Source organism: Euleptes europaea, chromosome 16 (assembly GCF_029931775.1).
Source record: "Euleptes europaea isolate rEulEur1 chromosome 16, rEulEur1.hap1, whole genome shotgun sequence".
NCBI lineage: Eukaryota > Metazoa > Chordata > Lepidosauria > Squamata > Sphaerodactylidae > Euleptes > Euleptes europaea.
In genome coordinates, this window is record NC_079327.1 from 35832172 (window position 1) to 35859189 (window position 27018).

A 27018-nucleotide genomic window follows, 5' to 3' on the forward strand; every position below is an offset into this window, starting at 1 on the left:
TCTTAGGAGCATGGAGATGCCTATTTCGTTGATATTAATGGGGAAGCTTTTCAGAGCATGCACTATGTGCGCTATGGGATGGGGCCATAGCTCAGTGGTAGAGTATCTGCTTGGCATGTAGAAGCTCCTGGGTTCAATCCCCAGCATCATCAGTTAAAAGGCTCAGGTATTGGCAGGTGATGTGAAATGCCTCTACCTAACACATTGAAGACTGCTGCCAGTCTGAGTAGACAAAGCTGACCTTGATAGACTAATGGTCTGATTTAGTATAAGGCAGCTTCATGTGTTCATGTGCACAGAAATCAAGATTGTGTCTGTGAGATAAGCCTAAATGTAACCAGAATTTTATTTGTTTAGGTTTCAGTTTAGCATCCCCTTGTCTTCAGTACCAGCAGCAGCTTTGTTCCATAATCAATGTGACATTTTGGAATGCCTCAGCAACTGTCGAAATGATCCGAACTAGTGGAAAACATTATTTCTACATTGGTCTGATATTGGCAATGAGCTCCAGCCTTTTCATTGGTGGGAGTTTCATCCTGAAGAAGAAAGGACTCCTTCGACTAGCCAGAAAAGGTTCCATGAGAGCAGGTAAAGTATTTTATTTGGTTTGAGTGACTTTTTTTAATGTTTAAGGGAAGCCTGCTAAATTAGATCCTTGTAGAAAGGATCTGTTGTCCTTGGAAGGACATTGCCACATTCATAAGGGCTTCATCAAGTGCTGAATTGCCAAAACGTTTTTCCTCCTGAAGGAGGAACCAGTGGAGAGGTTAGTTTTAGAAAGGTAATCCATCTTCCAGACACAGGTTGCGACAGATCACAATGTTGACAGCTAAGGACTAGCTTCAGGGACTGCACAGTATTAAAGCTGCTGCTGTCTGCTGAAAATGTTTGATTTTTAGATGATTCTGCCTAAATTTAACCAAATCGAGAGAAGTTCCTCTACCATAAGCTCTGGAGAGCACTGAAGAAGTGGAGCAGGGTCTGATTGCAAGGGAATGAAGCCTTGTGGGCTGCCCTGAGAGAGAGAGAGCTTGTTCTCTGTCACTGATGCCTCACAGGGTGTTGTCTCCATCCTTGGATTGTACTACACCTGAGGTGAAACTGGCCACTGGGTGAGTGGGGTGTGTGTGTCAAACAATGGGATCTTCAGCACCTTTGTGGTGTAGAAGGGAACAGGGTGCATCCTTTCAAGCAACAGGCCAGGTCCCTTCCTTCCGTTGGGGAAGCCCGCTCATTTTTGAGGGCCTTGTCAAAGGAGTCTTAAAAGGGCCTGATTGGACAACCGGGCTGTACTCCTTCAAACACCCTAGCATCTCCCCTGTTGAAGGTATTTCAGTTTTGAAATATACCCATTTGCCAGTGCAAGGAATATTCTGGACTCTGTATCTGTGTATAAAAAGCTCATTCTTGATCTCTCAGTGACTTTTTGTCAGACTGCATGAGCCATCTTTCATGAACTAGATGGGGTAGTTGGCTATATTTGTAATATCCGACATTTTTAATTTAGGTACCACACAGTGCAAATTGCTTTTATTTAGTACCTGTATTTCTCCTTTAAAAGTGAGCGTAAGACTTGAGGGAATATTTACAGTAGTAATTTTCTTGTTTTTTTTCCCTTTAAAAAATACAGGTCAAGGTGGCCATGCGTACCTGAAAGAATGGCTGTGGTGGGCTGGACTGCTGTCTAGTAAGTATCTGTAGAGGCTAAAATTGCCTGCTGTTTTCCTCATAAACACATTGTGTTAGTTCTTGTAGGTTATCCGGGCTGTGTGACCGTGGTCTTGGTATTTTCTTTCCTGACGTTTCGCCAGCAGCTGTGGCAGGCATCTTCTGAGGAGTAACACTGAACGACAGTGTCTCTCAGTGTCAGGTGTGTAGGAAGAGTAATATATAGTCAGAAAGCGGTTGGGTTTGAGCTGAATCATTGTCCTGCAAAAAGTATCAAAGGTAATGTGCTAATCATTGTCCTGTAAGTATCAAGATAATGAAAGCCTTTGACCGTGAAAGCCTTTGACAATACATTGTGTTAGATCCAATGAAGTGCCAGCAGAAGACTCTTGCTGATGCTAGTATTTCCTGCTTCTCTCTTTCCCCAGCAGCCACAAACTTAAAACTTTGGTGCTGGAGGCTGCAGAACCCATGTGGACAAAGAGGAACGGATACGAAACCTGGATGGCATAACCCCACCTTGCTCTTCCACCAATGGAATGGTGGCAGAAGAGAAAAATTGGGGGAGTTTTGCCCAGTTCCATCTCTTCACTGCTTATCCCCAAGCTGTGTGGTTTATGTCCACGGAGGTTCTGCAGCCTTTCATCACCAGCTTTTCAGAGGTCTCAGGATTGCTGGGAAAGGGTAGGAAAGCTCTACATCCATGTTTTACCCTTGTGCTCACTCTTCGTTGGACCTAATGCGGTCTAATTGAGAATTATAAACGGAAAGTGCATTATAAGTGCGACCATTGTGAAAAAGTGGAATATTGGACCAGGAGTAAACAGAAAAGAACAATCCCTACACAAGGCCTAGGAATAAATGGTTTACATGCTGGAAGGATGAAAAGATAAAGCATTTGAAGTGGGGCAACAGCCTCTTAGGATTTTCTCCTCATTTGGCTCTTTAAAGTTTGGATTTCATTCCGACTGTTAAGAAAGAGGGGCTTTGATTGAGTTGTATCTTTTTCTTTTTACTGTTAGCATTTGCATCCATATCTAGATAATAATTATGCAAGAGAGCTGAGAAAATCCCTTTTTCATATTGTAATCTGTTTTCTACCTGCAGCAGTAAATGTTACATTAGTGGGGACAGTATGAAGATCAAAATTAAAAAGTTGCAGAGGAAGCTCAAAACAGAGTGGCCTAGAGTGAGCAGATTAGATTTCCTTCTCAGTGAAAGCTATGATTGTTTGTCTTCTGGTTTTATCTACAGGAAGTCTTGGTCAGCTTATTTCCTTCTTTTTGTCTGTGACTTGCCTTTTTGCTTTTTTAACTTGTAGTGGGAGCTGGAGAAATTGCAAACTTTGCTGCCTATGCATTTGCACCAGCTACGCTGGTGACTCCATTAGGAGCGCTCAGTGTTCTTGTAAGGTAAGAAATGTGATTGTACCTCAATGAGAGGCAGAACTGCTGTTAGTGAGCACTATCCAGTATTATTTAAAAAGCCTGTTTTGGTAACAGCCACAATAGCATCATGCATTAATAAATTATGCAGTAAATGAAACCAATAGAGAACATGTCTCTATATATGCATGTTTAGGATTGTTTGTTCCAGTTTTCTCAACACTGCATTCTATTCAGTTGCCTGGTTTGAACTGCTATAGACATGTCAGGCAGCAAATTTCGTTACCTTCTCCTTTTGTACTTCTCACAGTTGAATATGAACGAGTTAAAGGGGTTTTCAGATGTAAACCTGGTAATTGGCTTTTTGGTTATGTTGCTAATTGTGACTTGTGGTAGCTTCCCTTTTGAAGGGATCTATTTTGAAAATTTAAAAAATGAGCAGTAAACTAAAGAAGTACCTGTTGTAACACTGGGCTGTTACAACTCTTCTGTGAAAAATGAAACTACTGTGTGACTTGCAATGTATATTTGTATATGTTTCAGTGCCATTCTTTCATCATACTTTTTAAATGAAAAACTTAATCTACATGGGAAAATTGGATGTTTGCTAAGTATTACGGGTTCCACTGTAATGGTTATTCATGCACCCCAAGAAGAGGAAGTAGAAACCTTGAATGAAATATCTCATAAGCTAGGTGATCCAGGTAAGAATGTGATCCTTTTAGTTTTTTAAAAAAATATTAATATCCCACCTTTCCTTGTAGCTCAAAGCTAGCTTACACATCCCACTTAAATTATTAATATATAGGCATGGATTCCAGTTGTTGAAAGAATGATCACAGCTGCTAGTGGCTTCCATCTTAACAATGCAAGGCAATATTCTTGTGCCTTCCCTATCATAGCAAGATGTTCCCCCCTCAGCTTTAGTTCTGCTGCTGTTACTCGGAAGCAGACATGGATGCTTTGGAATTGAGCAGGCTCAGTGCTTTCCATTGTCCTAGCATTTACCTAATGTCGTGGTTTTCAAATGGTTCTGTGGGTTGCCGCCCTCTTAGAGGCAGGGCGTGAGAGGGACGGCTCTTGCGGGCTGATGGAAAATTTGGGTATGCCCCTGCATAATTTGCAGAAAGGCCCTGAAATACTGTAGTCAGTGTTTAGAAGCACTGAAAATAAATTCTAAACCTGTTCATTGTGAAGTGATGTGCGGTTCTCATATTTTGTCTTGGATGGGGAAAGGAGCATGGAGTTAATTTTCAAGTTTGTCTCAAAGTAGCATCAGTTTAGAAGTAGGTCCCTCTTTTTTTAAAAAGAAATTTGAGAACCACTGAGCAAAAGGTTAGCAAACATTTGACTTAGCTGCAGGGACAGATGGACCCATAAGCATCTTTATGTAGATGTTTGTTCTAAGAACCTTAGGCAGGAATTGGCAGAGACTTATCCCCAAGGAATTGATCCCCATTGTAGTGGCATGAAGTACTCTTGCGGATTCATGGCTGAGCTTGACATTTAGCTAAAATCAAAGATTTTGTGTACCATATTTCCTGTTCCCATTGTTTAAATTTTCCAACACCACAATAAATACTATGATTGTTCTAAAGTGGCAGCAGTGATAAGGCAGGTGTGCGTAATCTTGTTTTTAGTTTAAAGAAGTCAGCTGCTAATGTATATGATCTCTTTTAATGTTGCAGGTTTTATGGTCTTTGCAACTCTGATAGTCATTGTGTCCTTGATACTGATATTTGTGGTGGGACCACGGCATGGGCAAAGCAACATTCTTGTGTACATAACAATCTGCTCGGTCATTGGAGCTTTATCCGTCTCCTGTGTAAAAGGTTTGGGCATTGTGATAAAAGAACTTTTTGCTGGAAAACCTGTGCTGAAACATCCTTTGGCCTGGATTCTGCTGCTAAGCCTTATTGTCTGCGTTAGCACACAAATCAACTATTTAAATCGGGCCCTGGATATATTCAACACTTCTATTGTGACACCAATCTATTATGTATTCTTCACAACATCTGTTTTAACTTGTTCTGCTATTCTATTTAAGGAGTGGCAACACATGGCGGCTGATGACATTATTGGCACGTTTAGTGGCTTTCTCACTATAATAGTGGGGATATTTCTATTGCATGCTTTTAAGGATGCCAGCTTCAGTCTAGCAAATTTGCCCGTCTCCCTGCATAAAAATGATAAGGGAATGAACGGCTCTCTGCCAGACCCATATGAACGCTTTAATCACGATGAAGAGACTTCAACTCATGTAGGTGATCTTCAGTCCACAGAAGGAATGTCCTCTAGGAGAAATGGAAACCTGACACCATGTTAAAAAGAAATTCTGTAACTGTGTTTCATTGTGAAAAGTTCATTTTAAGCGCTTGTCATAAAAAAATGTATTTAAACAGTATGTGTAGACAATCGTTCATTTTTAGGTTTGAGTAGCTTGGACCAAGCAGAATGGTGGATTTTTATTTGCTTTTCATTTTAAAAAAATTAAACTTCAAAACATGTTTTGTTTTTAAGTTACAGTTTAAGACTTATTGCACTAATGACAATTTTAATTAATAAAATGCTTTATTTCTGCATTGGTGATGACTGCCACAAACAGGCATCCTTTCTCTTTTCCCATTTGTACAAACTGTCTTGTGTTCAGAACAAGTAGTAGGCTCTTTTTTGAGTGTGTTTTCAAGTGATTCATCTGCAAAAACTGAGTGTGAGTATGTGCATTTATAAGGGATAGATGAGACAGCTGTTTTGTTCCTCACGAATAAGGCAAAATTAACATATTAAGGGTGGGAAGTTTAATAATGAAAATTACTTGGAGCCAGGAAGACTCATCATATAGAGGCACCCTAACGATTTGCATGCTTAACATTGTAAACACTTGGGCAAATAGACACATACTTACATACTTTTTAATAACACTGAACAGGCTGGAAACCAACACAAGTGGGAATTACCATGGTTGGCCAAACATCAGTGGAGATGAGGGTAAAAATCCAGCTACATGGGCCACGCAAAGTAATTGAATTGGATTTACATAAACAGTGTGACAGCATTCTAGCGTGTGCATCTGTCATTTTTGGCAGATGATGCAGTTGGGTTTTAGTCTGCATTAATCCAGTGCTAGTTTTTGTTGGAATTTAGGTAGAGGAGATAGAAGCAATGTCTTGATAAATGGTGGTACATGAGACTGTTTTAACACTGACTGTTTCTGAAAATGTCACTAGCTTGCACCTGTGATACAATATTATCCGTCATCTACCACCCGCTGGAAATGACGTTTGATCACTTCTGTATTTCAGAATGTACACACGGAGCTGCTTGGAAAAGCAAGAAGAAAAACAGCTTTCTCGTGATCTCTCAACTGTTGTGGGGTCAAAGGGCTTTATACCATTTTTGCCATAGGCTACTGGCTTCCTGCCTTTATGGAACAGCCTTTTTCAGTATTGTCACAGCTGGTTTAGGAAGCTGCAGACTTTTACAGAGGAGGCTTTTGTTACAGAATTAGTACTTGTCACTGTTATTGAGTACTAAACTAGCTGGGCCTTGTGTTGATATCAAATGCAGGAAATGGAGCCCTCTGCCTACCTAGTCAGACAGCCTAGGTATGCAGGAGAAAAAATGAAACCTCTTTAAAAGGCCTGAGGACAAAGTGTTTCAAAAGAGACAAAACACTGAATCCTTAACAGCAGCTTGGAGACAAGGCAGTGCAGTGTCCAAATTCTCTCCCCCATCCGTTTCTCAGTGGACAAGCTGTTGCATGTACAATGCTGTACAACATCAGCTATATGAAGGAGGCACATGAAGAGATCAAGGGACATGTTAAGAAACAGCCCTTGCATGTATTTTTCAACACATGATTTATGACCCACTGTAAGAATTTCATCTTGCTGTGTTTTTTTGAAAGACTAGACCTGTAGCTAATTTTTATTGGTAACTTCACTGAAGACACTCTTGCACAACTCCTTTTCTTCTGTACCATAGAAGTGGTAAGTGTCTTCGATATAATTTTACTACCTGCTCTGAGGAAAGTGAAGCTTCATGAGTCGGCTGTACTGCTTGCTTTTCAATGGGGGAGGGGGTCTTGCATAAATAAATACATACATATACAAGCAGTTCAAACCCAACCAGGCATGTGTATAGGTTGTAAAATCTATTGCCAGTTACTCAAACATCTGGTCAGATTAGTTCTAGTTGTAATACTGGTTAGTATATGTCTCTCATATACTATGTGTGCAGGTATCAACCTAGTAGTATTTATTTCTGTAAATGTGTGCAGGCTTAACATGGGTTTTAATTAACCACTGATGAAGGTCCAATAGGCCGAAATGTGTTTGGTTATGTTTACAGGTGTCAACTTTAGGAAATGCCATTGTGCTATTTTAACGTTTTTAAAATATTTGTAACCTTTACATAGCACTTCCAATAATATTTTTATTTTTTCCCTTTTACCCAACATCGGGTACCCAGCTTCTGTTTTTAGGTTGGGTCTTATTCCCCTCTTTTTTCTTCCACTCTTCGAAGACGATTTAGTAAACTAAGAAGGCTGTTTAAAGACATGCAGATCCTTACTGGATCAATTGGGGGTTACCACACTTTGAAAATGTTATAAAAAACATCGCTTTAAAGGGTTTTTTGGATACCATGGCTAATAAATGGTTGGAAGGCATCTTCACAGCTAAAGGGGCCAAACAAAGTGAGAACAGTATTTTTATAACGTTTTCAAACACTTAATACATCAATGGGAATACATAGAAAGTGTGAACAGTATTTTTTATAACATTTTCAAACTCTTAATACCTCACTGGGAATACAAAGTGCGGTAACCCCTTGATATCAAAATTAACCCTTCAGGCATCAACGAGTGGCAAAGACAAGCAACCGCAGTGGTCGTTTACATGTTTTAATTTGAGATTTATTTTCAGAATTAAACTGCTCAACCCTGATATTACAAATATTTCCCAAGCTTGGCATTAGAAAAAGCAAAATTTTGCAACTGTTGCATGGAATCATTTTGAAAGAAGAAACAAAATTTGTAAAAAGGTTTCATTCTACCCTCTTAAGAATGTTACAAGCTCTACATAACACTGTAAGAGTGATGCATGGAACTGCTTTGTCGTCAGTGTACGGACGCAAGAATATCCCCATTTTATACTAGAAACTAGAACAGGTTCTACAAAATTTGAAAGTCTAATATGAATAGTTAGAATAAACTCCTAGTTGCTTTCATTTTATAGATGCTTTTAAAAATATCCTAACCTGATTACATGTTGATTCTACTGGCATTCTAGAAGTGTTCCCATAATTAAAGATACTTATGGAATTGCAAAAGAAGTTTTCCTTAAAGGCTAACTGAGCAGCTTATTGCTTTTCTTACATAAGAAAGTTACAAAACAATCCCCTATAAATGTTAATTTTACATTAATAGACACGTGAAGTTAGAGTAACACCAAATGATTATAAACAGCTGGACAAATACAAAGGGTTTAAAGACTTAAAATGGGTGTACTGCAAAGCCTTTTTATAAAAAGTATGTAAAAAGGAATCTAGAAATCCAAGCATTCTGTAGTTATCCCCCTCAGAAATGAGAATAAACACCTCTTCCTTTCAGAAGGGCTCAGGCAGTACAGTGAAATTTGGAGCATTCTCCCTGAACCACCATCTATATCCTGCCACTGTGGTGTCCGTCTACTGCTGGCAAAAATACAAACAGGATCTTTCTAGTTACTGGCCAAGGACTGATGAATGGGAGGCTGGAAACAACGGACATGTTCCACTGGTGTGCCTTCTCCATCGCCAGACTTCAAATATTTGTCCAATATAGTAATGATCTCATCATTCAGGATCTGGAATTTTCGGATCCTTTCAACCATTTTCTTCAAAGGCTGCCAAAAAAAGGGGGGGAGAGGATGGTGAGGAAGAAAGCCAGGCTACATTGGGAAATTTGCCCACGCATATATTGGAAATAAAGTGTTTTAGTCGGTTCCTATAAAACCCCGTATATCACAGACAAAATAAAAAATTGCAACAGGCCTCTTTGTTAACATACCACATTCTTTATGATCTCATCTTTGCCGTCATGTTTCTGTACTTTCAGTAAATGGTAGCAGAAATCCAGCACATCAAATCGACGCTGCTGCCCCAGAAGTACTATAATCATGCAGCCAGCCCAGTGCAGCCCATCTCCAAAACACTGCCTGTAAAACAAAACAAAGCACAGAAAACATATTTAATACGCCAAGTCAACATGAGATGTTATATCCTAAAATAGCTAAGTGTTGAGAGATTCTTTTGAGGATGGCCTTATGTAATTATTGCCAAGGTAGCATACATATATTAATTTAAATAATATAATAAAATATCCAATACAATTCTTAAAATAAATCCCTATCCGTCACACAACAAATCAGCAAAAACGGAACAAAACCCCCCTACATAATAAAACCCAGCCGCAGAGCAGTCCAATTCAGTGGACCAGAAACACCGGAAGAAAAAAAATATTTCCATCAGAGTTTGCACCGAATTCCCGAACTAGGTGCTGCCACAGAGAAGGCCTTCTTTCCAGTAGCTACTCAGCTTGTCATTGATTAGATGCCTCTGAGGCAGAGCCTTTGCTGACAATCACACTGTACACATAGCGCTGGGATAAGCAACCGGAAAGTTTTTTGTTTTGCTACAGGGCCACTGAAAACTTGCTAGGAAAACAATGCCATTCTGTGTGTGTTGCCACCTTTTCTGAACAGCAATATCACTTCTGCTGAAAACAGGAGATACAACTTTAAGCCAAAATTGTTTGAAAGAGATTGGTGAACTTCCTGAAAATTCCACAAAACAGGTTTATGAAATTATTTGCAGTACTATAGGTTAGGGCTCAATTTAAAAGACACAGCTACCCTCCTTGTGAGTTTTTTGCAGACTCGCCTTCCTACAAGCAACTGGTCCATTTCCCCTCTGTCTGCTATGGGATGATACATTTGAATAGATCATAGGTGGTATCCTACCTTAGGCTGGAGGAAGGCCCTCTGGCCTAAGGAGCCTTTTCCCTTCAACTCAAGTGTTGAAAGAAAAGTCACTTTAGTTGCAGGAAGTCTCCTTAGGCAGGAGGAAGGCTTCAACATTTGCTCAGTGGAGAGATAGGATACAGGCCAATACTGCTACCTTGAAAGTGTCCATATATCTTGCAATTCAAATACAAATAAAGCAATATTAGATTCAGAGCCTTAGATCATGCTGAGATACATACTCCACAGTAAATTCATGTGTACCCACAGGAATACAGTACACAAACTGCATTGCACTCCACAGGCGGTGAAATTCTACACATTCATCCACGTGCATCACACCATTGCTGGGGAGAGGGCCGCGCCAGATTGGGTCATCGAGGAAGGTCCGAATCCTGGTTAAAATGACTTCAAACATGGACAGCCCGCAGCAGAGACGCTCCTTGGTCAACAAATCTCCTTCTCTTGCTATGGCAATTTGCTACGGTTGGAACCAAAGGGAACATCGTTGTGAGTCAAACAATACATTCGCGGACAAATCAAAAGTACATTGAAAAAGAAGAGTTGGTTTTTACATGCCGACTTTCTCTGCCACTTAAGGGAGAATCAAACCGGCTTACAATCACCTTCCCTTCCCCTCCCCACAACAGACACCCTGTGGGGTAGGTGAGGCTGAGAATGACTTGCCCAAGGTCACCCAGCTGGCTTCGTGTGTAGGAGTGGGGAAACAAATCCAGTTCACCAGATTAGCCTCCACCGCTCATGTGGAGGAATGGGGAATCAAACGCGGTTCTCCAGATCAGACTCCACCGCTCCAAACCACCGTTCTTCACCACTACACCATGAAGTTTCCTGCTTCCTTCACCCTGCTTCTGTGTCGGCATACAGAAACTAATTAATGCCCACCACACAAATAAATGGCAGTAGACACTGAAAACAGTTGCTAACCAACCCTACTGGACTCTGATCTAGAGAACCGGGTTTGATTCCCCACTCCTCCATATGAGTGGGGGAGGCTAATCTGGTGAACTGGATTTATTTCCTCCAACACATGAAGCCAGCTGGGTGACCTTGGGCTCTCTCTCAGCCCCACCTACCTCAAAGGGTGTCTGTTGTAGGGAGGGGGAGGGAAAGTGATTGTAAGTTGGTTTGATACTTAAGTGGTAGAGAAGGTCAGCATATAAAAACCAACTCTTCTACTGAAAGCAATCTAAGAATGTTCTCGTGTACGGACAACGGAATCTGAATAATGGGCCATTTTCTTCTCGAAGCTAATATTTTCGCACCGTTCAGAGCAGAAATGGCTGCTTAGTTTGCAACCAGCTCTGGGTTTTCCCTTTACTTTGTTCAGTGAATTATAAGAGAACAAATGCCTTTTGTTAAAGGTTACGAAGCACGTCAGCTGGTTCCCTGAAATTTGAACTGCAAGTCCCCTAGGTAAAAACCCTATGCTCTGGAAATTGTGCTCCTAAATGTCATCCTGGCACAGCCTTTTAGCATTTAACCAATTAGCTATGGATCTCTGAAAGCTGCTGCATTCAACTCATTATATACCAATGCGAATTAGGATATCAAGGGCTCTTGTGAAATGTTTGTAGAATAGAGTTTACTGTAAAACAAATGAAGGCTGTACCTGAGGTGTTCCTAGTCTTTCAATAAGTGGAACAAGGTGTAGTGGAGCATACTTTGATTCCAGTCTCTTCATTTTAGCATCAAGCCTTTCACCCTCTGGAGGGAGACAAAACCATTATGTCAAAAGGAAACTAGTTGTTCGTTTTTTAATTAGATACACAGAGATTCTTCCATCACCACCACTCCCCCCCATTTAACTGTGGTTACTGAAGGCACGGCACATGCATGTGGGAGGTACTTATTTCACTCCTGAAATAAAGCTATTATGCTCAAACATACTTTTGCTCCCACGCACATTAAAAGCAATTAAGATAATCCTTATCACACATAAATGCCAGAGTCAAGAGAAAGGAATTTCAATGTATAAGCCAAATACCATTCCCTCCCCCCAGCAAAAAAAAAAAAATGTGTATAGCAAAACTTGTGGAGGAAAAGGCATTTGGTTGATCAATGATTTGTGAAGAGAATGTTCCATGACAAGTGGGTGAACTGGACAGGCAGTGATCTCACTCAGTTTCTTGGCTGTCTATTAAGATTTCAGTAGCGTACACTTAAGCTGGGGGAGGGGGTTAATGTGATGTGGTTAGTGTCAGACTAAGATCTGGGAGACCCAGGTTCAAATTCCTACTCTGGCATGGAAGCTTACCTTGCAAGGTTGTTGTGAGGACAAGACGGAGGAGAGAACCATATAAACTAGCATGGGTTCCCTCTGGGGGGAAAGGGTGGGTTATGAATGAAGTAAATAAATAAATTTAATGTTGCATAGCAGATACAAGAAAAGGTAATAATCTGCTACTGGCAAGGAGAGGCAATGGAGGAACAGCCAACCAACCAATGAGAGAAATAAAAACCTTCAGGAGCAACACTAAAGGCTCGTACCTCAGGGGCGCCAAACACTTCCAGCATAGTGCTTACAACAACAGCTAACTAGTCACTGTGGCTTCAGTGAGGAAACTTCACTTGCTCAATCTTCAAGCTTCAAAGTAGATTGCACAAGCCACCAAACCAAAAGCAGCATACCAGCCACCTACCATGTTGCCAGATGCCCCATTTTTGCAGTGTCGGACAAGCAATAAATCCAGGATGTTCACTGCTTGGTGGACCCACCAGGCATGGCTGGCAACATGCATTAGAACAGCAAAAACGATGAGCCCATACCTTTGACGTGAACTCTTGGTAAGATGTTCTGGAACGGAGCCGCGTGCAACAGATCACACACTTCCTCTAGTGACTGCAACAAACAGGACAAGATGTACTGAATACACACAAACAGCACGTGAGAGCAGAAACAGTGAGAAGGTAATTAAGCAGTTGCCAGAGAGTCTCCAGTCTCTTTTTAAAATAGCAGTTTGGTAGCAGGAGGCTGTGCTGGACTGAGAGCTACAGTGTCTGGTCACCTACCCAGAAAAGGCACCTTATTCTACAGGTGGAATACTTAAAACCATGATCATATTTATTGAAATGCCTAATGCAATTGACTAAATGTTCAACTGGCAGACAACGAGATGTGTCCCAAGCAGTGAGTCATGCTTTTATTTTTATCAGCATCATCTCCATAATTCATTCATCACCTCAAGGACAGCTCCACAAGGGAAGCAAAGTTAGAGAGGCAGGAAAATACTGCCGGGTGCTCAGCCATTTTAAAGTGTCTTCAAAACAGGAAATTCAGACAGTAGCTTTATGTTCCAGCTGCACAAAGTGTTCTGGCAAAAGGAAGGCAAAGTGACTTCGAAAGTTTGCATCAGGCCTTAAATTGAGCAAGGCTGTTTCAGAACATTCATGTGTACTTGAAGTGACTGTTTTCTTCCCCTCCAAGTAACCACAACAAATGTCAACATGATTTGCCAAGACATTCAAATCAAAATATGTGATCTACGGACAGGATTAAGCACTCCTAACTACTGTCTGCAATCTGTACACACACACACCCAAATTCTTGACGTGTTATGCTGCACTGGGTTGGATCCTAGCTTCTACAAGTGGAAAGAGTTCGCAGAAGTATATCTTGCCCTCTCCCCAGCAGCCCATGCTGGTTCTAAAAAACCTTGGCTGAGTGTTAGGAGACCCTGCAGAACTGTGCTACGGTAAAGAGGGGGTCTCCTGGTTGTTGTTGTCTAAGTACAGCAGCCTCAGAGCAGAGACGACTCACTGCATTGCTTGAGGGAGGGGCAGATCTTGCCATGTTCCCCCCCCTTACTGCAGCCCCTCCTCTCACAAGATAAACTGATCAGAAGGTCCCCTTCACCTTCAGCAGAACTTTCAGGGGCTGCAGGGGGGGGGAAGAGATCTGCTTCTACCATTTTCTAAAAAAATTACTAGTAAATATTGCACAGATTCTGACAGCACAGAGGTTTCAATGGCAGCCGCTAAAAATACTTTGTTCTGCATAACCCCTACACCTCCTTCCCCCACCCCGTGTGTGGTGTGACTATTATAGCTTTCACAATACTTCTTAAAGACAGGACCTGTCCTTACTCTTCTGGCTCTATTAATTCATTAGCTCATGCCCTTTTGGAATGCCGCTTTTACGAGGAACTTTGATCACATTATATCTCTCCCCTTTTAACATACAAATCTAATGCCTCTGTGTCTTTTTTACTAAGTGACAGGGATCCCAAGGCTACTTTGACAGTGGCAAGATTTGTTTCAGTCCTTATATCCCTCAAACATTAGATATATGCTGCTCAAGATGATTAAGGAGCTTCCAAGGGATAAAAGGAATACTTCTTTCAATACTTCAAAGTGACTCAATATGCTTGATAACGATTGACGAGATAACTGGCCAAGTGTTCTTCAACAATACAAATCCTTTGTTCTTTAAAGAATACAAGCTCTACTTCCATTGAGAAAGTTAGACGGTGAATACATTGTCTTTGAAACACTTATACATTAAATTCTGCATTCAAAAGATGCCTGTTGACCCCAACAATATGATTGGGACGTCAATGCATCTTCAGAGATGTGAGGTGGAACATCTTTTGGCAACGGTGAAACATAGCAACCTCTATGGAAGCCAGTTAAATTCTGTTGAAATAGGTAAGTGGACAGTCATGGCCAGTTCTTTAGGGATACTACAACTTAGTGTATCAACTGATTTTAGCGCCTTTGGTTTTTTTCCTTAAATTTAAACAAAGTGAAGGAAGTGCATGCTCAAGTCAAAATAAATATACTAAATCAGATCACACACTATTTAGGGCATTTAAAAAATTCCAAATTCTATTTTTTTCCAGAAAACATATATCACTGCCCATCCTACTGTTTTCAAACTCCTACTGAACACATGAAAACACTGTAATAGGACATTACCAAAGGATCTATAAGACACTTTACTGATTTCTTATAAAAAGCAAAAAGGTCCTTTCCTTAAGCTGGCACCAGAGGGCATAGAACACACACAATTTTCTTCATCAAAGAAATAAAGAAAAAGCAAGGTCATGTCTGTCTCATTTTGAGTCTAAGTTGCCGTAATGACAAATGTTAGAATTGCACCTACCCAGCCCGTTCTTCAAAAAGCTGTTTTCCAAGAAACAATTAAGAGCAACTGTAAAGATCAGACCCCACACCTATACTTGAGTTTGTACCACCTCAAAATGATCAAGATCTGCAAGAAGTACTTTAATTCAACCCCTCACTTACCAGACTCTGCTCAATGAGGAGGCAGAAGAGTATAGCATTTCCTACTTCCCGCAAATTTTGGAAACACACAGTTTTCAGTTCTGCATACTCAACAATATCCTTCAACTGATGATGAAAAAATTCCAGAATCCCTGAGAAATTTAGAGAATGAGGAAGATTGTGGAAAGTAGAACAAGAACCAAAGCTATGCATTTCCATGAGGGAGATAGATCTGAACAATCCAAATTAAATCATGTACAGTAAACTTTATTAATTCAAATGCAAAACTAGGTTTTCTTCCAAGTATGCCACCAAAAAGGGGAGTGTCTTACATTCACATACAAATTACAATTATGTCCAATAATGATTTGTATGGAGGAGGGAGTCATCTTACATTCAGGATTTTCTTTCTTTTGAGTAAATACAGTAGGCGGAGGGGTCTCCTTTAAACCATTTGAGAAGGCTATGCATTGTGGATCATGGGGACTGAATGGACTAAAGTCATGTGCAATGTGGGTGGTAGTAAGAATGAGAATTTGGCAAGCTTGAGTGAGAAAGTTGGCTGGATGCAACCCAATTAATCCAGCGATGTAGGGATTTTTCAGCCTAGTCTCAATCACAGCATCAGATGTAGGTGGACTAGTGACATGAGAAATTTTCACTTTACATTAAAAAACATTAAAACAGCTTGTTGAGCTGGTGAATGGGTCTAAACAGCACTTGTGCTAGAGTTAAAATCTAAGGAAATTAATATATGGATGAAAATGTATCATAGAAGGCAGCTGAATCACAGAAGCCAGACTATGATCATCAGGGCCTCAAAGCCGTATCTTTATTTAGACCATCCTGAAAGACAAATGAAAAGAGAACGATGTAAAAAAAAAGAATTGTTTTGATGCCTCTAGATTCCGCCACAGATTTAAATGGGTTAAAGAGAAAGTTGGGATTAAAAAGGCAAAAGGTCACTAGAAGCAGCTACAATGTGGACACTTGCCTCTACACAAAAGTGGTGGAAGTGAAAGCAGAAAGCAGAGAGGCGTCCAGTGGGGTGCCACAGGGTTCAGTTCTGGGCCCGGTACTTTTCAATATTTTTAGAAATGATCTCGATGAGGGTGTGAAGGGACTACTCATTAAATTTGCAGATGACACCAAATTGGGAGGAGCAGCGAACACACCAGAAGACAGAGACAGAATTCAACAAGATCTGAACACACTAGAAAAGTAGGCAGCTATGAACAAGATGCAATTCAACAAGGATAAGTTCTACATCTGGGTAACAAAAATGAGGGACAGGCATTCCTGGATGGGGGATACACTTCTGGGTAACAGTGTGTAGGAACAAGATCTTGGGGTACGGGTGGACCGTAAGTTAAATATGAGCAACCAGTGTGATGCAGTGACAAAAAAAGCTAATGCAATCTTGGGGTACATCAACAGAAGCATAACATCCAAATTGCAAGATGTCATAGTTCCACTGTACACAGCATTGGCCAGGCCACACCTGGAGTATTGTGTGCAGTTCTGGAGGCCTCACTTCAAAAAGGATGTGGACAGAATTGAGCGGGTGCAGAGGAGAGCGACGAGGATGATCAGGGGCCTGGAGACCATGCCCTATGAGGAAAGGCTGAGGGACCTGGGAATATTTAGTCTGGAGAAGAGGAGGTTGAGTGGGGACATGATAGCTCTATTTAAGTATCTGAAGGGCTGTCAGAGGAGGTACTGGCTGGATATTAGGCGGAATTTTTTACAGTAAGAGTTGTTCAGTAGAGGAATCAGCTACCTAGGGAGGTGGTGAGCTCCCCCTCACTTGCAGTCTTTAGGCAGAGGCTGGACAAACAATTGTCAGGGATGCTCTAGGCTGATCCAGCATTGAGCAGGGGGTTGGACTAGATGGCCTGTACGGCCCCTTCCAACTCTATGATAAGCTGTTTGGGTTCCCTTTAAGGAAAAACTGGGGTATAAGTAAATAAACAAAAAAAAAATGTATCAGATCTTGCTAATAATAAGTAGGGGACTTGTGCAAGAACTTGTGGAGGGCATCTCATTTTAGCCCCTTCCAACTCTATGATTCTATGCCATTTCTTTCTTGCAACCAAGTTCTCTTTACAAAACAGAGGTTTGCCTCCATTTAATCTCCCCCATTACTTTTACAAAAAGAAATGCAACTTTGACTAAAAATGCCACCTCCTGTTTTTTTTGAGTGGGCTAACAGGTGAACACCTCCCATTTTTAACAAAGGCTAATGAGGCAATTCATCAGCTCAACAAGAGAACCATGGGAACTAACATTTCGTGCGTCTTTGACCTACGTTCAGCCTTGGTAATAAGAGTCAAGAACTTTGTATGATGCAAAAAACAACCTAATTTAAGTTAAAATGAGGTCTGATGAGGTTGAGTAATACTGAGGGGAGGGAGAGGGGAGAAGAATAAATGATACTCAAGAGCTGGGAACAAGCACCGTGATTCACTTGCGTTAACAAAAATTGCGGAGGTTGCGATCAGGCTACAGAATAAGTCTTTAAGCCACAGTCAAACAACAAGCCCTCATCAGAAATTATTCTTCTGAAGTGGCACGGGAAAGCAGCTCCTCTGCCAGGGTCATTTGTGCTAAAAGGCTAAGCAACCAACCTACACAGCTATTTAACAGAATAAATTTAAATCTACATCATAGTCATCCCAGAAGCCAAGATAATAACTTCGTATAATTTTGGGCCACTGCACTATAACAAAAGCTCTATTATCCGGCACTTATGGGGAACAGAGTTTGCAGGTTAATCAAATTTGCCAGACACTGAACCATATTGCTCTGCCTTGCCCTCCACCCAGAGGAGAGCCAGCGTGGTGTAATGGATAAGAGCAGTGGTTTGGAGCGGTGGACTCTAATCTGGAGAACTGGGTTTGATTCCCCACTTCTCCACATGAGCGGCGAAGGCTAATCTGGTGAACTGGATTTGTTTCCTCACTCCTCCACACGAAGCCAGCTGGGTGACCTTGAGCAAGTCACATTCTCTCAGCTTCACCTACCTCACAGGATGTCTGTTGTGGGGAGGGGAAGGGAATGTCATTGTAAACTGGTTTGAGTCTCCCTTAAGTGCTAGAGAAAGTCGGCATATAAAAACCAACTCTTCTTCTTCTTTAGGATGCTATCAGATGGCAGCATGCACTGTCAGAAGCCCAGCAATGGCTGGAAGCATCAAACGTTTCGGCTGGAGAGGTTGAGCGGGACACCCACATGCACCTACTGTGCACAGGTATAGAGGGGGAGGAGCCAGCCATCTGGGCGTTGCCAGTTAACTGTTTTGGATAATCAAGTGCTAGATAACAAAATGCCTACTTTGTTTACCCCACTCTCTTGGCGGACAAGCAACAAGAAGTAATGTTTATAACATTCTTCACAAGCAGATCCTTGTGTGTAAAGTTAGTTGACAAGTGACATGAAGAAGGGTGGGTGAATGAAGCAAAGACGCAGGGGATAAAAAAAGGAAAATAAAAACATGAGTTGAGGACCCAAGAAGAAACAATCAGAAGGAAACCCCTCACACAGGATCAAGAGACAGAAACAGCAACGAGATGTCGGCAGGCAGGCAGGCACACAGGAGTGCACAGGGGGTTGTGGAACTGCAAGCTATAGAAAGTGCAGGAAGGCCACAAAAGACCTGTGGACGTGGGAGTGAGGTGGAACGATGTTCTTCTTTAAACCTGGCACTCTAATCCTAGCCCTACATAGATCTAATTTACTGTAGAACTGGCCAGAGAATTCTGTACTTCATACATCTTAATTTACAGCTCAACTCATGCCTACAAAATGGATTTGGAGGAAATTTGAACACTAAAGGTGCACAGCAATAGCAACGCAAACACAAAACTAGTTACACTGGTATTTGCATAATTAAGCTGTTTATAAAGTAATACACTAAAGCCTAGAAACAAAATTGCTTCTTAATGCTGGAATATCATCTAAAAGAAACTTACCTGGGGAACCATATTCATGTCTGGGCAACCTACAGATTTTTGGCATCACTTCCATTAAGGTCTTCACATATTGCAGAATTGTGCCTTGTAGCTGGGAGAAGAGATATTTGTAACATGATTAGTGCTATTACTAGAGATAACAGCTGTGATTCACCAGTCACACAAGCCGGTTGGTGTATCTACTCAGACCATCTTACAGCTCCTTCATGTGATCTTTTTACTGCTCAGGCAAAGTTTCCAAGGGTTCATATACACAGCAAATCAGTCATGAGAACCAGATTTTCACACGAAAGCACATATGGTTTGTTTCTTGTATGCAGGCACATCTGTGTGGCAAAAATGTTTTGTGAAGTACCCCTTAGTGCTATCAAGACAGGCCTGAAAGCTATACAAACTAGCTAAGGCTGCAATACTACACACATTTACCATCAGCTAGGTCCATTGAACACCAAGGCTAGCCTGATCTCGTCAGATCTCAGAAGCTAAGCAGGGTTGGCCTTGGCAAGTAGGATGGCAGACCTCCAAGGAATACCAGGGTCATGACATGGAGGCAGGAAATGGCAAACTACCTCTGAACATCTTTTGCCCCGAAAACCCCACCAGGGGACTCCATAAGTCAGACGTGACAAAAGCAAAAAAAGGTCCACTGAATATAATGAGAGTTACTTCTGAGTAAGTATGCATAGATCAGGCAACACATTATTAATCTATCTGAACAATTTTTATGCAGATCAACTTGACGTTTAAATGTTAGATTTTAAGATTTATTAAATTACAACACCAACAAAAGGAAAAAGAAAAGGAACAAAAACACACCAAGACACCAAGTAAGTACACCGTCAAAGGATTTATCCATTACATACCAGCCAACTGAGCCTATAAACAAGAGCATCAACACTGAACAATCCTAATCCTACCTTTTAACTATTCTGTTGCCAGTTCCATTCTCTGGACAACTCCTGACCACAATGATTGCAGTCTGGATATATCACTTTGGGGGGGTGGGGTGGAGAGCTGTTAATTTCACAAAAATTTGGATCTCTTTTACTTTCAACAGCTAATCTTGAATCTCGGGCATATTTTTTCCTTCCATTTCCTGGCTAAGACCAGTCTGATAGCGGTAATAAGACGTAAGGTTGCCATCTGAAGATCTCTTGGGATGTTGAATTCAGTAAGGAATCCGGCTGATATAATCCTTACGACTTGCTTCCAGTAACTGGAGGCACACTTGCAAGCCCACCACATATGGAAGATGCCAGCCTTACCTACTCCACAAAACCAGCACTTACTATTTACAGTATTATACATCTTTGCCAACTTTAAAGGAATGAGATGACACCTAATTTTCTTCAAGTTTTCTCTAAAGGAAAGACAAACTATAAAGGTAGTTCTGAAAGTAAATACATGTTTCCATTTTGTATTATTCAACATCCACTCTTTCATCTGCCTAACAGAGCAGCTTGGCACTACATTTTAAAGTTAGGAATTCCCCAGACCACCATTTAACTTTTTATCATATTCACGGCTCCATCAGATCCAAGGTCTCTTTTTATCCCAAATAAAACCTTTTAACACATTACAAGAGATTTCAGCTAGTAAACTGACAATGAATAGAATAGAATAGAATAGTTGGCCTAAGAGGATCATGTAAACCAAGGAGTTTTACTTAATGGCACCCTTATGTTTCTTCATCTGTCATATATACTTCTAAATCCCTCCTCTGACTCCTGTTCTTGTGTCAAAACAAGAATTCATTTCGTACAAGTGGTACACATACTTATTTTTAAAAATGATATTAATGCTTGTAAGCATCAGGAACTAGCCATGCCTTAAGACTCATAACTCTCCCCACAAAACTATTTGCTTTGCAGGAACTTGAAATTGTACCTCACAATGCCCAGTAAAATAAGATTAATTAGAACAATTCCAGAAGTAAAATGTGAGTTAACATACCAGACTTTTGACAACTTTCAGTAGTTCTTCCATAACTACAGCAATGCCTTGATATCCTAGGAGTCTGCATATGACTTTGAAATGAGGGGGACCCACAAAGTTCCTGTAATTGCTATAAATGCTGGAGTATGCCAGATTTAAAGCCTAAAAAGAAAGGAAACAAAAACAAACCCAACATATGGGATGAGCAGGGTTCTTTTCCTACAATACAAGGTTTGTAATATTCTTTCACAGACCGCAAAGTTACTTTTTCTAGTCTAACGTTTTCATGCAAAATGTACGTACTTTGAATCGTTTAACTGGTGGAAAAAAAAATGAACAAGTGCAAAACTGATGTCAGTATGATTTGAAAATGTAATGGTACAACCCCGCCCCGCCCCAAAAGCAGAATACTGATAGAGCTAGCTTTAACAATGCACCCGAAGTATAACTGGCAATTTACCAATATATCAAACTTGGTGCAAGTAAATCATCAGAATGGCATTGTTTTTCTTTTGAAGCATAGAAAAGGACTCTACAGTGTAGATTCAAGGTGGTGGCTGGTTATTAATTAGTAGGGACAGCTGATTTATTCATTTATTTATCTTTAACATTTCTGCTAAAGAGCATCCTGCGTATAGTACACTGTAAACTAAACTTGGTACAAACGATACACTCTTGTAAGGTGGCCTACTGGAAATTGCTTCTCTCACCCTCCGTTCACACTCTGTAAAATGGGAATAAGCATCCTACCTAAAAGGAATGTAGTAATGAATACAGCAAAGGGAAGTGTAACTCCCTCCCCCAGCTATTCCTGGGGTTTCCCCAGGAGCAGCATTTCAGGTGGAGTTTGGGGCTACCATGGGAGAAGAGAGTCAGCAAAAATCACTATCCTTTCTGGTGCCTGTGGAAATCTAGGCAATATACAATCAAATGATAGGCAGCCCATTTCTGAAGGGGGGGGCAGATAGGCAGCGGGCAGAGGTGCTGCCTCCAGAGCAGCTTGCTGACAGTGCAGCAAGCCAAAAAATAAAGGAAAAAGTATTTTTGGAGAAAAACCCCGTGGAACTCCCCACGGGGCTGCGCCACAATTTTGCAGGCATATCTTGATGCCTGAAAAATGACTTCTTTCCAGCCCAAAAGGGGTTAGGAAAAGGGAGCTCTTCCCCCGGGAATGCCCCAGGAACACTTCCCAGGACGCCAGCGTGAGCATTTATGCCAGACATACGCCCTTGGGGAGGCAGCGCAGGAGGCTTGCGCTGCTGCGCACGCCCCGCAGCCAGCATTAAGTTACCCTGCACTGGCGTCCATGCCGCTTTGCACAGCGCAAGTGGCACAGATGGCGGTGTAGGGGGTCACGCCAGTTCCTGTGCAGCTTGGCCCCCCCTTTCAGGAATGGGCTGTTTAACTCCACTGTTGGTATAAGCAGAACTACAAATCCTTAGCTGTGACTGTATCACCCACTAGAATGGCAAATAAGGCAGCAGAGTGCCACCTTTCTAATGAAGCATTAAAAGCCCATTACTTCTGAAATCCAATTTCATCTCACTATAAGAGAGCCCTGACCTGGATGGCCCAGGCTAGCCTGATCTCGTCAGATCTCAGAAGCTAAGCAGGTCAGCCCTGGTTAGTATTTGGATGGGAGACCACCGAGGAAGACCAGGGTCGCTGTGCAGAGGAAGGCACTGGCAAACCACCTCTGTTAAGTCTCTTGCTATGAAAACCCCTCAAAAAGGGGTCGCCATAAGTCGGCTGCGACTTGACGGCACTTTACACACACACACATAAGAGAGATATCAACCAACTTTTGAAACAAAGAAGTAACTACAATCCAGACAATTTTTCTTTTCCTTCTCTTCAAACCTTGCGGACAGATCTTAAACACATCATACTTGTAATCAAGTCCCACTAAATTCAATGGAATTTACTTTCTGGCACGCATGCTTCAGTGGCAGCTGTAGAGAAGTGTCCTGCTGTCTGGTGCTTACCAGTAGGAAACAATTCCAGAACAAGGTGAGAAGCCTAAGCCCTCCAAAATTCCCCCCAGCCCTGTTTCTCTATGTTACACACTATAGTTGTTTTATGAGAAACTGAGACTCTACCTTTCTTCTCTCTTGTGAACTAGAAACTACCTCAGCAGATGTCTGGTAGATTATCAGAATCCATATGCAAGAGTATTCTGGATGATATTAATAAATCCTGATACTAAATAATGGTTGATTGAGATATAAAGTTGCCAGTTAATGCTTATTGGGTTTTCCTTAGAACTGCAGTAAATACACAAACACAACGCACAAAGGGATAATGAAGGGATACTGGCAAAGGCAGCTGTCCGTCACTACTGTTTTGGATATGTAAAAAAAGGTAAAGGTCCCCTGTGCAAGCACCGGGTCATTCCTGACCCATGGGGCGACGTCACATCCCGACGTTTACTAGGCAGACTTTGTTTACGGGGTGGTTTGCCATTGCCTTCCCCAGTCATCTTCCCGTTACCCCCAGCAAGCTGGGTACGTACTTGGTAAAAAATAACACTGATGCTAACATATCATCTCTTCTTTTTACCATTTCTAAAATAGCTGTTGGAGTACAGAGAAATAATACAGCAACAGTATTTAAGACTTCCCCAAATTTTTCAGAAGCTGCAAAAAAAAAAAAAAATCTGAAAATATAACAAATGACTGTGGGGGATATGCAGCTATTTGAATTTTAGTTGCATTTTTCTTTGTTATATTCTATAATAACTTTGACATGTGTCCCCTTGGAAAGTTCTATGAGCAGGGGGAGCAGAGCAGAAGAAACAATTAGTATGTCCTGCAAAGAGAACATTTTATCAGCCAGCCCAGCATTAACTATTTTAGAAAGCACAGCTAATTTAGAATGTAAAAATGTTTAGTATACTTCACAAACCTCGTGAAACCATCGGTGCACGGGCAAGTTAAGCATTGTAACACGTAATTGTGTAACAAAAACGCACGCAGAGAGAAAATTAAAAGCAGCTGTCTGGTAGAGGCAACCTCTAGGTAATCAAGGCAGAAAAGCTCTCTAAAGCTATCCTTCTCCCTCCCCAACGCAAGGAATTCAGAAATGATGTCACTGAGCAAAGCTAGCCCAGACACACAAAAGCATCTAACTAGCACACTAGAGCAGTGCATTCTCTACCAGGAAGCAAGTGAAGGCTGGCTTTACCTATTCTCAGAAAACCTAGGCAACGGGGAACACTTAAGACAAGATGTTCTCATGTAGATAACAAAGAGGACTCATCACTACAGAAGAGAACTACAAGAGTCAAGCAATGAGATCTTGGTCCAAATAACCTATAGGAAGAAAAATCAGCAATCACTAATCATGCAGAAAATTACCGAAAACCTGGCTGTTGTTTTTACCCAAATAGTGTCACATGCAAACCTCAGAATTTCTACATCAGAAACTAACAGTAAGTATGGACTTTTAAAAATTTGATAGTATGCTATATACCCGTCAACATTTTAGCTCATTTTATCATATATTGTATATTTTAGTACAATATATGTATATGAGAGAAGGAGGGTGGGGAAAAATGCCTAAGAATGTTTATTATTTGAAAGAAGAGTAAACAGATTGTAAGGGTAGAGTGGAAAGAGGCAGCTCACCCCTAAATCATAAACCAGCACATCTCTTTATCTTACCTAGTTAAAAGAAGGCTGCATTAAATAAAAACAGGATGCATTTAATCAAGTTACAAGTAAACTGCATTAAGTAAAAGGATAATTTAAATAGCAGTCACTTTTAAAACAATGAGCAAAAGTAATAGTAACTGAAAGCAAAAGCACAATATAAAATAATTTCAGATTATGATGTACCTTTCCTGTAAATATGCTTGTTGCTTCATCCGATGTGTTCAACCAAATGGTTAATCTCTGCTGGTTGAGCTTTACCTTTGGCTTATAAAAAATAGGAGCAAATGTTGCCTCAAATTTGGGGCGGGGGGTTTACTATCTTCTTAAATATTGGGTGTTCATTGTAGGCAGATTCTTTCAGAAAATTCTAATTGCTTATTTAAAAATTCATAGTTCCCTTAAAGATCAAAATCTACAAACTAGTGACGTGAAATACGTTCTTAAGAGGATTTACATCCTTATTTGTTCAGCTATCCCAATATCATCTTGAAATTTCACTCTGGTTTATTTAGCTCCAACAGTAAAACATGGCGAAGTGCCCCACTTGTACCCACAATACCAGGAGTGTAATACTTCAACACTATTTTGGTTAACTAATCAGTCATGCATTCCAAATTCATTATCAAAATCATTTTTGTGGCTCTTTAACATACCTGTTTGATTTTTTTAAAAGGGTGCCAAAAGAGTAATTCTTCAAGCAATATCATATTTTACTGTATTCCACATAAAAACGTATCTTAGACTTTAAAAAATGTCAATTTAATGATCTAAAATCAAAGATTATTTTCAAGTAGTTACAATTGGCAAAGGTGTTAGTCAAGGATGTATTTTATCTCTGTATGCAGAACATATCATTAGGAAAGCTGGATTAGATTTAGATGAAGGTGGAGTGAAAATGGGGGGGACAGTAACAATTTGAGATATGCCGATGATACTACATTACTGGCAGAAAATAGTGAAGACTTGAAATGACTACTGCTGAAAGTTAAAGGAGGAAGTGCCAAAGCAGGACTACAATTGACCATCAAGAAGACAAAAGTAATGACTACAGGAGAATTATTCAACTTTAAGGTTGACAGTGAGGAAATTGAAATTGTTCAACACTTTCTATTCCTTGGCTCCATCATCAACCAAACGGGAGACTGCAGCCAAGAAATCAGAAGGAGATTGAGACTGGGAAGGGCAGCCATGAAGGAGCTAGAAAAGATTCTTAAGGGTAAGGATGTGTCACTGGCAACCAAGATCAGGTTAATTCATGCCATCGTATTCCCTATTACTATGATCAAGTTAATTCATGCCATAGTATTCCCTATTACTATGTATGGGTGTGAAAGCTGGACAGTGAAGAAAGCGGATAGGAAGAAAATAGATTCCTTTGAAATGTGGTGTTGGAGGAGAGTGTAATAGATACCGTGGACAGCCAAAAAAACAAATCAGTGGGTTATAGATCAAATTAAGCCTGAACTGACCCTAGAAGCTAAAATGACTAAACTGAGGCTGTTGTACTTTGGTCACACTATGAGAAGACAAGAGTCATCGGAAAAGACAATCATGCTAGGAAACGTTGAAGGCAGCAGGAAAAGAGGAAGGCCCAACAAGAGAAAGATTGACTCTATAAAGGAAGCCACGGCCCTCAATTTGCAAGATCTGAGCAAGGCTGTTAAGGATAGGATGTTTTGGAGGACATTGATTCATAGGATAGCCATGAGTCAGCAGCAACTTGACAGCACTTAACACACACAACAATTGGTTTGGTGTGAAATACTTTAGCTTATTACTGGTGGGTTGCAACTTATAGACAAAACGAGGGGGGGGGGAACCAAACCTAAAGACAAAGCCGGTACCCAAAGGTTGGGTGGAAAAGAACTCAATTATACAAAGATGTTTATTATAAAGTGCTCATGCAGATATTCAAAACAAGCCTATACGGCAACAAATACAAGGTTGATGGTCTAAAACCACACGCCAAATGCATATGGGCCCTCAGGCCTTCATCGATGGTCTAATAAAACATCTTATGCGTACATACACATTAATCAACAGATAAAACAATTTTGTAACAGCCCAGGTATGTATTTAAGGATGTATTCCAGATGAACTCTGTGCCTAAAGTATCAGATTGTTATTAAAATATGTTTTAAATCGTAAAGGCACACAA

General features: G+C 40.8%; 2 protein-coding genes across 2 annotated transcripts in view; one reads left to right on the top strand and one right to left on the bottom strand.

Annotated features, from left to right (window-relative positions):
* The first annotated feature begins 357 nt into the window (after positions 1-357).
* NIPA2 (NIPA magnesium transporter 2) lies at positions 358-5469 on the top strand. Its single transcript, XM_056862071.1, has 5 exons — positions 358-588; positions 1631-1687; positions 2990-3080; positions 3597-3757; positions 4742-5469. The coding sequence occupies exons 1-5, from the start codon at positions 450-452 to the stop codon at positions 5377-5379; spliced, it is 1086 nt and encodes a 361-aa protein (XP_056718049.1). The 5' UTR covers positions 358-449; the 3' UTR covers positions 5380-5469.
* A 3304-nt stretch (positions 5470-8773) lies between these two features.
* CYFIP1 (cytoplasmic FMR1 interacting protein 1) overlaps positions 8774-27018 on the bottom strand; it is a 57206-nt gene continuing 38961 nt past the window's right edge. The window contains exons 23-30 of the mRNA XM_056862070.1: positions 21226-21369; positions 19273-19363; positions 15323-15453; positions 12845-12917; positions 11688-11782; positions 10297-10535; positions 9103-9250; positions 8774-8938 (exon numbers count right to left, since the gene is read on the bottom strand). Of these exons, the coding sequence (XP_056718048.1) occupies positions 8774-8938; positions 9103-9250; positions 10297-10535; positions 11688-11782; positions 12845-12917; positions 15323-15453; positions 19273-19363; positions 21226-21369 (1086 nt within the window). The remainder of the gene's footprint in view (positions 8939-9102; positions 9251-10296; positions 10536-11687; positions 11783-12844; positions 12918-15322; positions 15454-19272; positions 19364-21225; positions 21370-27018) is intronic.

Coding starts and splice junctions, on each gene's coding strand:
- NIPA2 (XM_056862071.1), top strand. CDS start 450: ATGATCCGAACTAGTGGAAAACATTATTTCTACATTGGTCTGATATTG. Junction 1,688..2,989: donor GTGGGCTGGACTGCTGTCTA/GTAAGTATCTGT, acceptor TTTAACTTGTAG/TGGGAGCTGGAGAAATTGCA. Junction 3,758..4,741: donor TCATAAGCTAGGTGATCCAG/GTAAGAATGTGA, acceptor TTAATGTTGCAG/GTTTTATGGTCTTTGCAACT.